The sequence below is a fragment of the Triticum aestivum genome, chromosome 2B, assembly GCF_018294505.1.
Source record: "Triticum aestivum cultivar Chinese Spring chromosome 2B, IWGSC CS RefSeq v2.1, whole genome shotgun sequence".
NCBI classification, from domain to species: Eukaryota; Viridiplantae; Streptophyta; class Magnoliopsida; order Poales; family Poaceae; genus Triticum; species Triticum aestivum.
This window is the reverse complement of record NC_057798.1, coordinates 104,974,310-104,986,385: the sequence shown is the minus strand read 5'-3', so window position 1 is coordinate 104,986,385 and position 12,076 is coordinate 104,974,310. Positions and strand designations below refer to the sequence as shown.

General features: G+C 47.6%; 1 protein-coding gene across 1 annotated transcript; it reads left to right on the top strand.

The window, feature by feature from the left end:
* Window positions 1-5,527: 5,527 nt before the first annotated feature.
* Window positions 5,528-8,714, top strand: LOC123043730 (uncharacterized). Its single transcript, XM_044466269.1, has 3 exons — window positions 5,528-5,757; window positions 5,878-5,968; window positions 8,210-8,714. Exons 1-3 carry the CDS (start codon window positions 5,688-5,690, stop codon window positions 8,358-8,360), a joined length of 312 nt encoding a protein of 103 aa, XP_044322204.1. The 5' UTR covers window positions 5,528-5,687; the 3' UTR covers window positions 8,361-8,714.
* The last annotated feature ends 3,362 nt before the right edge of the window (window positions 8,715-12,076 follow it).

The following is a 12,076-nucleotide window of genomic DNA, read 5'->3' as shown; positions in this document are numbered from 1 at the left end:
AGTTACTTTGGAATATTCAGAGATGGAACCCGCCTTGCAATGCCGAAGACAAACTACGTGCCGGACTCATCGTCATTGAAGCCTGGTTCAGGGGCTACTGAGGGAGTCTTGGATTAGGGGGTATCCGGACAGCCGGACTATATACTTTGGCCGGACTGATGGACCGTGAAGATACAAGACTCAAGACTTCGTCCCGTGTCCGGATGGGACTCTCTTTTGGATGGAAGACAAGCTTGGCGATCCGGATATTAGATTTCCTTCTTTGTAACCGACTCTGTGTAAACCCTAGCCCCCTTTGGTGTCTATATAAACCGGAGGGTTTGGTCCGAATAAGGACGATCACAACAATCATAATCATCGTAGGCTAGCTTCTAGGGTTTAGCCTCTACGATCTCGTGGTAGATCAACTCTTGTAATACTCATATCATCAAGATCAATCAAGCAGGAAGTAGGGTTTTACCTCCATCAAAGGGCCCGAACCTGGGTAAAACATTGTGTCCCTTGCCTTCTGTTACCATTGGCCTTAGACGCACAGATCGGGACCCCCTACCCGAGATCCGCTGGTTTTGACACCGACAACTATCGTCGACACTTTTGGAGAAGACGGAAATGTTCGTCCCAAACTCGCCGATGGTGTAGGAGCGCCTGCTATAGCAACAAAGCCAATGATGGAAACCAAATAACCAAGCAATGTCGTCATTATCGCTTCACTGGCATCACCCCACAATCCTAAGACTGCCGACATGAAGGGGCAACGGGAGACACAACCCCCTATCTATACCTGGCCATGGGAAGCCCGGCCCGGCCGGCCCAGCCCGACCCGGCCCGGCCCGACGCTGCCCCCGGGCCGGGCTCGGGCCTAGATTTTGAGCCCGAAGGTCGGGCCGAACCGGGCCCGGGCCCGTCATTTTTGCGCTTTCCTGAAGGTCGGGCCGGGCCGGCCCGAAGCCCGGCGGGCTTTTAGGTGTTCGGGCCGGGCTCGGGCCCAAAAAACAGGCCCGTTGGTCGGGCCGGGCCGGGCCTGGGCCTGGTTTTTTTGCGTCGGGCTTGGCTAGGCCCGGCCCGAAGCCCGGCCCGGTCCGAGGTATGGCCAGGTATACCCCTATCTTCCGCGTGCCGCCATCAGTGTTGTTGAGATGGGACTAGAGCCGAGCATGCTTATGGAAAATACCACCGTCCTGTGCACCAAAGTCCTCCCCACCTGTCGCCGAATGGGAGAGCAACCCACATCCGGCGCCAGTGGACGAGATATGTTTTAAATTTGTTCACGATATTTTTTGGATCTCACAAAAAATGCGGAAAATCTAGAAAGTTGGGTACTCTTTCATGTTTCGATATGGTAAAATCTACTTAATTTTTCAAGGAGGCACAGTGGTTCGTTTCGCTTCTGCTTCCCAAGCCAAAGAATGATGCGAACAAACTTCCCTTCTTTTGTGAAGGTTTCAAAGTTTCAACGATATTCTTTTTGTGGTTCGTTTCGCTTCTGCTTCCCAAGCCAAAGAATGATGCGAACAAACTTCTCTTCTTTTATGAAGGTTTCAAAGTTTCAACGATATTCTTTTTTTGTACTTTCCATGTGTTTTTTTAGAAAGGGAGGACGACCCCGGCCTCTGCATCTGGACGATGCATACGGCCATTTTATTAATTATTAACACAAGACCTTACAGATTCATACAACAGTAAGACTAAGGCCACCAACTAAGCAACATCTGTCGCTATCCCTATCCAGTTGATGTAGGGGCGCAGAAAGTATGAGCCTAATACCAAACGGACCTCGCAGCCAAACCTAACATCTAAGACTTGAGGTCCCAACCAGGACGCCTGCCGGGTATGGGCACCCACAGTCCCGCGTGCTCCTCAACCAGGACGCCTGCCGGGTATGAGGCCACCGCAGCCACGTGCCACCAATCCATCTTCAGAGTTGTACTGCTGCATCAACCTTGCCGGTCTAGCTGCCGCCGACGCCACCACGACGCCAGGCAGCGTCACCCTCCTGCGCGAGTCCATCTTCGCCCATCAGGCGTCGAGTCTCCACTGCCCCATGCCGCCGAGATCTGTCGCCATCAATGGACCAAATGAAACACCGCTCCTCCTCTTGTCCCCTCCAACCAGCACTTGCTCCAAAACGATGCCCTCATGAGGGAGAACGATACCGAAGGCACCGTCATCGTCCGATCCGGTAGACCCAGATCTAGGGTTTCCCCCGGAACTTCCCGATCAGGTTGATGTGACCTACAACGACGATGCCTCCAGAAGGGAACCACGTTTGAGAAGCCGCCATCGTCCGCCAAGACCGCAGTCAGGCGCGATTTTCACCGGAAGCCACGTCTTCCTGACCTCGCGGCTGGCTAGAACCGAGCGGAACTTCGCCACAAAGACGTATGTCGCCGTCGGTACTCCGGCAGAGATCCGGCATCTCCTCACCGGTCCCTCCACGCGCCGCCGGTCGGCGAAAGGCCTCCCCGCGACGGTCCAAACGGGGCGTTGGATACGTAGTGGCCGCTGTCACCATCACGGCAAGGACATCCCACCGCGGATGGGGCGCTCCACCGCCGCCGTCCATTCAGGGCCGCCGCCGGCGGCTATGGTGCTCCGGCCCCCACCGCACAGCCCGGAGTCGCCGTCTGAGCCGCTGCCGTTAGATCGCACGAGAGGAGCCGCCCCCGCCGCCTCAGATGGGATCCGCCGCATCCACCCGCCCAGGTACCTTTGGCACCGGGCCCGCCGCCACCGCGGCTCACGCCGGTGGCAGCGATGGCAGGAGGAGGCGGCAAGAAGGTGCTGGCGGCGCTAGGGTTTCGGGGCCCCTGGCGCCGCCCAGGGGGAGGCGACGCGAGGGGGAAGGGGAGGCGACGCGAGGGGTAATTTCCATGTGTATCGAAATATTTGTAGCCTTGTAATTTTGGACCAGGTCTATTTCAAGCAAAACTTAAATTAGGTGAACTAAAATTTGCAGTGACAAGGAAGGGCTGGCTGCTACTACTCGGGCGGAACCAGCCGTAGCCGCTGGTAGGTGCCAGGTTCCATGTGCCGCTGGCCGCCGGGGTACGGGTGGGGGTGGGTGCGTCCGTGCGCGTGAACGATCGCACTGCGATTCTTTTTTCTCTTGTCAACAGCCATGAGCCGTGCATCCCGAAACCGGGAGGCTCATTGGCTGGCTAGCTCGCAGGAAGCGCGGCCGCGGTTTTGGCCAAGGATTCCAAAACCACTGTCTGCTTTTGCATTATTTTAATCCCGGTTGCTTCAGGTGAAGAAGCAGTGGGCCGTCTCGCCCGCCGCTGCTGCTCGGGAATGTTGGGAGCCGCCGCCGCTTCTTCGATCCGTTGTGCGCCTACATATGTGGCAGTATATGTGCTGTCCTTGAATTTCCCTCGCTGCAATTTTTTCCGGAGACGGATGGGCAAGAGAATTGCCTGATTAATTGGCGAAAAGCTTAGGAATCAACACGTGATTGGACGGTTAAAAGGACAGTGGTACCACAACCCATCAGACATTAAAACCTCAGTTTTGACGCTCTGGTCTTTCGGTGAGAGGTGACGTTCCCGTCGATAGCGATGCGCCTGGGGTGACTTCATCAATCTCAAGACCAACCAGCTCTGTCTCTCGAAGTCGCTCATAGAAATAAGATATGCATGTGTGTGTTTACAGGTGTGATATGTATGTGTCCGTGAGTATTTGCATCTGTATTGTGTTTCTAAAAAGAACAGTGAAAAGCTTGACAAAAATCATTACACGCTGATTTACGATAAGCAAAAAGGCAAAAGCCCGACATAACATGCGGACAACTCCCCAAACTATTGACGCATAACGACAAATAATAGCAAAATGACTGATGCCTCGGGCACACTACTCCTACAAACCCCTAACAAGTGTCTCGCAACATCACATAAGTGCCCCATCAACTAGCTGCAACTATAAAAAATCACAAGCACAACTCACACAACCAAAACAAGCTGATGATCTTCCATCATGAAATCATGGATGATGATTGGTAGAGGTCAAACTCACACAACCAAAACACAACTCACGCAAGCTAATTAACATGACAACTCTTTGAACTTGACTAGTAAATTGAGACAATTCTCCTCCGATAACCAAAAAGAGGTACCGTGTCCATCCTTCTCTCCCAGCTTGTCGAAACATAATTCCATGCAAGCAACAACAATTAGTTAAGTTTAATTTATGAAAGGTGTGTTTTGGGTATGCATCTTATTTTCTTGAATCTACCATCTTTTCTTTTTGAACTTTTGAATCTACCCTCTTGCTAAGCGAAATACGACTAGACCATCCCTTTAAAATATTTTCACGACAGAACCTAAGACCAATGGTCTTTTTTGTATTACCAAAGAAAATTTACTTCCTAAAAATGACACGTGAAATGATACTAAACGTAATACAGATTATCATAGAAAGCAATAGAGAAACATGGCACTGCAAAATTTATGAAAAATGTTCACTTTCACGATTGAATATCTCTACCCACAAAAAAGGACAAGAAATGAATACATCGACAAATGCCATTATAACACATTTAGGAAGAGAGGGTATATCTAAACATTCTATTTTTGCATCGATATTTTTGTTTGTAAGTCTTTTGTTGCTAATACATTTTTCGACAACGTGGAGTTGGCAGCGGCATAAACTAAATTAACCCTAAGTAAATCTAGTGTAGAGTTACTCAATTTAAAAAAAATAGGTTGTTTTGATGATATGTCTTTTTCCCACTCTCGCATGGCAACTAGGGCAAATTTTTCTTCCCCTCGATGATACGTCTTTTTTCCGCTCTCGCATGGCGAATCTTGACGTCGATGCCAACTCCTTGGGACGTCGAGATTAGGATTTCTCGTTATGCCTACGCGAGATTAGATGTCAAATTATTCAGATCGATTCAAAGTTTTCAACAATGACCATGCCTACGCGAGATTTGACGTCAAATTATTCAGATCGATTCAAAGTTTTCAACAATGACAATGCCTACGCGAGATTTGACATCAAATTCTTCAGATCGATTCAAAGTCATCAACAACGACGATTGCGGGTCCAAAGCACTTGTCCTTAAGGGCACGCACACGAAGACTGCCCTGCTGCCATCGACATGGCGGCTTCGGTGTGAGAGTGGCGTTAGTGACGTGCCGACGGCTCATTCCGGCGGCAGCAATGATCGCCCGATAGCCTAGGAACTTTGCTGTAATTTTTATTATGTCTGAGATGTTTTGTACTCCCTCCATCCCATAACATTAGACATTTTTGCAAGCCATGTTGGCTTGTAAAATATTGTATTGTGAGACGGAGGGAGTATTTTGTGATGAATTTTTAATTGAAGCCCTTTAAGAGAAAACACTGGCGGAACCACGGGAGAGCACACATGGTCTCCCGCAGGGCATATCCGGCCCCGCGCCCGGTTCCGCCACGAAGACGCCGAAAACCACGAGCCACGTTGCTGGCGGCGCAGACTCCGCCTCCACCGGCCACAGCGGACCGCGGTATCGTGCCGTCAATAGACTCATTTCCTCCCCCGCCCCGCCCGCCCCCACAAACAGAGCCCCAAACCGGTTTCCCCTCTACTTCTACTCCTCCCCCCACACCACCCCACCCAGCCCACCGTCGCACAAGCACACGCGCACACAGATTGGAACCGGAGAACTCCGTCTGATAGCAGAAGCTTTCGTTTCCTTTCGGCGGAAGTAATGGCGGAGGAGAAGGGGACGCTGCAGGCGATGAGGGGGTGGGTCGTGGACCACAAGCTGCGGGCCGTAGGTGCGCCGCGGGGAGTTCCCCTTCCGCCGCCGGAGCTTCTCCTCCTCTCTGTTTTGCGTCGTTCCTCGCCGTGTGATTGAATTGAATCTGATCCCCTTTTTGGTCGGCTGGGTTTTGCAGGGACGCTGTGGCTCACGGGGATCGCGGGATCCATCGCCTACAACTGGTCCAGGTCCGGGATGAAGACCAGCGTCAAGCTCATCCACGCCAGGTCCGTTTCCTCTGTCTGGTGGGAGGGGGAACTGCTGTCAATTGTGCATTTCAACCTGCCTTGTTGTCTCCCGAGTTGAATTTCTATGTTGAAGTTGATTTACTTCCAGCAATGATGCATGAACTGTGTGTTAATTTTGCCTGCCAAGTTGAAATCCGCTTTAGCTCCATCAGCAATGCCCGTGGAGTTGTAGTTGTGGTGGGTACTGGACTGATGGGTGGGTAGCTGTGGTGTGCCCCTCTACTGTTGGTAAACAACGATGCGAGTATTCAGTTCTGGAGTAGTGCATCACAAATTCACAAGGATGGTATGGATTCGTAGGACAAGATGTGGTTATAGGTTGAACGGAATGCAGAAACAAAGAAACAAAATTTTCTTTCCCTGTAATCAGTGGCACCTCAGTCAGGAGTATTATGCCTAGACAGAGCATGGTTTCTCAATCAAGTTTCTTGCTGCACACACTACATTCTAAATAGATTTATTAACTTGATCTTAGAGCTATTTATGCAACAATATCCCAAAACCCAAAACTGACAGTGATGTGAATTCGTTAAGGGAGGTAGCTGCTTTTATGTGATCAGAGGCATGAACAGTGCAGTTTTAATTTTCCAGTATGTCTTCGGGGTAATAATGTCATGGAAGTCCTTGGTAATACTCATATGAGTGCTTAGTATACTCACATCATGGTCTACACGGTGTCAGTTGCCAACTAGCTGTAACCCATATTAGTGCTTATAGTATACTCATGAAAAGAGCTGCAGCCAGTCAACCTCATCACTGTGTTCAATGTAGGAGTTCAGAAATAGTTTCCTGCGGCGGACTTGTAAACTGTAATGAGCGCCGTTCTCTTTAGTTTCAGTAAATACTTATATCACTAGCTGGTTATATGTAGGGAAAAGCTTGGCTTATTGTACATATCTTTCTAGGTGACAGGGTGACAATTCTGTGTACCAATTAGGTGTTTAGACACATATATCTCTACTATCCCTCATAGAAATGCAAGACTTCCTATATTTTAGAAGAGGAACTCACCGATTACCCTACCTCTAGGAGATGATTTTTCTTTTAAGGGAGGGATGCATTCGGTGATCAATGTTATCACAATCTTATGTGATCTATTCTGATAGGCAGGTTGAAGTCAAGCAGTGCAAAAAACCACAACCCAACTCCCTCTTGCCTAATTGGTCTGGTGATGAACCTTCATGATTCTTGAACCCGCAAGAGCATCCATAATCGCACGGATATCCTTGATGATATCATGAACATAAGATCTATCCTCAGCAGTAGAATTAAGAGAGACAGAACAACCGATAGACAATCTGTTGCCAAGGGCCCAAGACTACCTGATGCTGAGTCCACTAAGCAGCCAAATAGATCCTCTAAACAAAAACAAGCCGGGCATTCAGCTTCAACTGCACTGGTGCAGAAACTCCTACTGTGACAGAAGAAACTTATCGTACTTAGTCTCTTATCATGACACAAAACTTTCCTGGCAGAATGAATATTGAAACTCACATCCAGATTTAGTTGGGTCCCAATAACACGCATCTGGATTAGTATGGTTCTGACTTGATGTAGGCTTGAGAGCAACTCTAGATTTTCGTTTTGCCCTTGCGATCCACTTCGTGGGAGAGTGTTAGCAAGGGGGGATCTTTATTCTGAATCATTTTCAGATTTTTTTATACTATTAACGCTTAGGTTCCTATGATCTCATTCACTTCATTAATCTACCTACTTGTATTGTTCTTGACTGATCTTATAGATGCCCTGCCACTTTTCACTAAAATAGAGGCAATATTCTGGTTTGCTCAACAGGGTAATATGTTGGGCTGTTGTGCAGTACTTTTCGGACACTTCGTACTGTTAATCATTTAGGTTCATACTGTTAATCTTGTAGGTTCCTGTGATTTCATTCAATTTACTAGTCTACTTCCTTTTTATCCCTGGTGGCATTGTACTCCCTCCGTCCGAAAATACTCGTCGGAGGAATGGATGTATCTAGATGTATTTTAGTTTTAAATACATTCATTTTTATGCATTTTCTTGACAAGTATTTCCGGACGGAGGGAGTACTTTTTTGTCAGATCCTACCAATGTCCTTGTGCCATTTTTTTTGGTTTCAAATGGAGTACATCTCCACAATTAATTTGCATTGTTTACTTGACCCTTCTGTGTAGTCAAATCTAACATGTTTTGGCTGTACACACACTTAATTTTATTTGAATTCTTGTACCTTGGCAGGCTTCACGCTCAGGCCCTCACCCTGGCTGCCTTGGGTTGTTCCGCACTGGTAGAGTACTATGATCACCAGTCAGGTTCAGGGTCAAAAGTTCACGACTATGCAAAGCAGTTCCTTCCGTCGGACAGAAACGCCAAAAAGGACTCTGTGTAGAAGAGGCAGCAAATTATGATATAGGCTTCCATTAGCTGATATGGAATTTGTTGATGTTATTTTCTGAGCAAAAACAATCTGGCATTTCAAATGCCGTTATCCAAGTTCTGCAGGCTTCCTGTTCTCCGTATAAGCTACTGAACCAGCATCTAGATGCAGCCATATGCAAATCCGTGGTGATGGAAATATGTACTTGTGTACTTTCCTGAACCGTGCATGAATGTAATGAATGAAATGTTTCTCTATGAAGTAAACCAACCAGACGAGTTGGTATGCAGAAGCTTCTGCTCATGGCAAAAAAAAGCTTATGGAGTGTTTTATTTCTAAAACGCGACAATAAGAATGATGCATGTAGTGTTGGCTTTTCTTATGCACTTTCCTGAGTAAACGACGTTTAAGGGCGTTTTGGTCTACTTGTTTAATCTCTTTCCCCATGAGCTCGTGTGGTATCCCCCACCCCCCACCACAGTGCTGCCGGACATCTATAAAGCTATCGCTTAGCTGCTGATATCTATTCCCGCTCCGGATAGGGTACCTCTTGGAGATGCGGATGTTTGGTTTCTGAGTGTATCTATACCCTATATGAAAAAATTAGCAAGTAAGTAAAAAAAAATATGAAAACATTTTTGAAATAAACTGACCTTCCATTGGACTTGTGAAAAAACATTCCACAAAAGGAAAAGCCCCCCTTTGACCTCTAAAAAACAAAATTTCGGCCAAAAATAGTGTGAATAGTCACCTATAATAGCAAATAATTTTTTTGTCAAGAAGTCAAACCCTGGTTTTTTATTCATGGAAATTCATATACTAGTGCAAAAGAAAGTCAAGTTAATTCTATAAAAACTTCTGAACTATTTTGATTATTTTGTAATTTTTTTCCTCATATAGGGTGTAGATACTAGATACAACCAGAAACCAAAGTGTATTTCCCACCTCTTGGGCACTTATTTCAGATCTAGCCTTCACCAACTTCTCCCACTTCTCTCAAACCATAGTCATCTGATTCTTGAAGAGATTCTTGGTGAGATTCAAGAGGGAAACATTTCAAAGCAAGATCCACTCATTCCCTACACTTTAACTAATCATTTTTTTATCCATGGCATTCTTTTGTTACTCTTGGAGGTTGAAGACCCTCAGGCGATAAGAGTCTTCGATGAGAAATCGATTTGTGATTACCACATTGTTTGTAAAGGTTTGGAGACCGCTTCAAAGTCTACCAGATTGTTAAGGAAATTAACTTGTAGGCGCTCGGTTGGTTGGCGAGTAGGGGATTAATACGCTAAACGGCAAGTTAATCGGCTATTTAATCAATTAATTGGCCGATTTATCAGTTTATCGGCTACTCAGTGACCCTATGAGTAGAGATTAATCGGCAAGTTAACTGGTTAATCGGACAAATTCTTGAACAGGGGACTACCACGAGTAGTTGAGAATTGCCTTAATGGTAATATCTCAAGGAGGAGAAGGTGATCCATTGTGGTGTTAAATTCCCTTCATGGAATTTCTACCCTTCTAACGCTAATTAGCTCTCATTCAGGGGAGTAAACATCGAGATACATCTTTGTCTCTGCGTGTCCAAATCGATTGATGGAGTTGAAACTGTTGTATCTAACATGTGTATTAATTTGGACAAGAGATCAGTTCTTTATTGTTTCAAAAAGGAGGACACTCTCGACCTCTACATTGATCGATGGAGTTGGAACTTGCGGAGCCAACCGAGCATATCTCACCTATCTTGCTCGTCTTCAAAATTGAAATCGTCTTGTTGCTGGTGTGTGTGGCCAGTTGTTTGGCGTACGCCAAAGTGTGCTTTGTGTGGCTTAAGTGGTGCCGGCTCCATTTGTGGTATGATGTGGTGAGTCGAAGTTACTTGCTCGATGAGAAGTGGTGACGATGATGTTCACAGGCAACCAGCTTGTGGAGTGTGTTTTGGTAGTCAGGTCGGTCAAGGGTGCCTAGTGTGCTTGCTTGTGTTATTATAACGGTTTTTGCCAAGTTTCTGTTAATTAACTGGGTGATTCTCTCCTTCTTAATTAAAAGGTGAGGTATTTATGCTCCCATGTTAGATGTCTAATTTTATTTTTCCATGTCTGTTAATTAACAGATACCTTTGTTTTGTGCGTCATACGTTTCGCTCGAGACCGAAGGCGGGGACGGCATGAGGAGCGCCGACCACGACGAGATAGAGCTATGTACGAGCGGGAGTGGGCGATAGCCAGCTGGAGCGAGTAAGAAACTTAACAGGGGGTCGAGGGTGGGGGTGGGGGGTGTCGCGGAGTTGTTAATCAGGGCGAGACTTAGAAGGATGGTCGGGGCAGTGGCCAGCACAACGGTGGTAGGAGGTCAAAGGGAAGGGCGGGGCGGTAAGGTGGCAGTAGCCGCCAGTCGCCGGGGGCGGAGGTAGGCGGTTAGGGCTGGGTCGGCCATCGGCTACGTGACGAAGAAGAGGGAGGTGAAGATAAACAATGCACAATCTGTTTTCGGATGAAGATCTAACGGTCCTGAACAAAAGCGGCTGATGCAAACAAAATATTATGGTGCATGATGTATAGGCGCTCCTTTATTTTTCAGAAGTTGAATACAGTCATCTCATCACACACAAAGGCCATTGTGTTTGGTCAAGACGTAGCTAAGGTTTGATCGAGCACGACATCATTCCTTTGATTGATGTGAGGATGTGCTTGACTTTGAGGTTGCCACTGTAATAGCCTGGTTCGTGTTCGTGAATCGTGTTTGTGCTTGTGCTCGTGGTCTTGTGACGCTAGCTGCCATTGCTTCCCTCAGTCAAGAGCCTAAAATGGAATTTTAATATAACAAAGCTTTGATGTGACATGTGACGCTGCTGCCAGTTGAGACCTATCGCTCTATCACCCAACCATGGCTCCTGTAATCGTGTTCGTGCTCATGCTCGTGCTCGTGTTCGTGCTCATTTGGACCGGGGTAGAAATTTCTTGTCTGAATCTGAATAAAGAAGAAAGGGATGGCCTGGAGCTTGGCAGCTGACTCTTAACATGGATTCGTGTTTTTCGATTTCGTGCTCTTGTTCGTATCGTCTTCCCGGCCCTGTCTTCCAGTGCACCCCGTTGTCTATAAAAGTCCATGGCCCCTCTCCACCATTTTCGCCACGCTCTGAAGCTCCAAATTGATAGTTTTCCCCTCTACACGCCGCCAACAGACCACTCACAAATCACAAGTAGTAGTAGTAGGAACTAGCCAGCCATGGATGTGGAGAGCAATGCGAGGGCCATAGCGGAGGCCGGCCGCGACTGCCACAAGCTCCCGCTGGCGCTGATCCCTGGAGGCGTTTTCCAAGCCGCGGCGGCGCTGCGGCTCTTCGTCTTCAAGAAGCCCGATGGTATGTTCATCCATCATGGCAAGGTGCCCTTCTACCTGTACTACGCCTTGCTGACGGCCGTGGCGCTCTTCGGTTTCGTCGAGGCCTCGCTGGGCTTTTGGGTGGCACGCGACCTGCACGACCGTCGCCGGCAGTTTTACGGGAAGGTGGCCATGGTGATCTCCGTCCTCTTCCTCATCCTCGTTGGTGGCCTGGGTGGTTTTGCCATACCAAAGTAGTAGCCATGAGCCTATGATCACGGTGCTTTCCCTGTTTGGAAATGTTAGAAGAAGCTCATGCAGTAAGTTTGTCCATCGATCCACAAGGGAACACTGTTGATCTAGCGGTTCATGTCATGTTATACCTGTTTACACTATTATAT

Coding starts and splice junctions, on each gene's coding strand:
- LOC123043730 (XM_044466269.1), top strand. CDS start 5,688: ATGGCGGAGGAGAAGGGGACGCTGCAGGCGATGAGGGGGTGGGTCGTG. Junction 5,758..5,877: donor CCACAAGCTGCGGGCCGTAG/GTGCGCCGCGGG, acceptor TGGGTTTTGCAG/GGACGCTGTGGCTCACGGGG. Junction 5,969..8,209: donor GTCAAGCTCATCCACGCCAG/GTCCGTTTCCTC, acceptor GTACCTTGGCAG/GCTTCACGCTCAGGCCCTCA.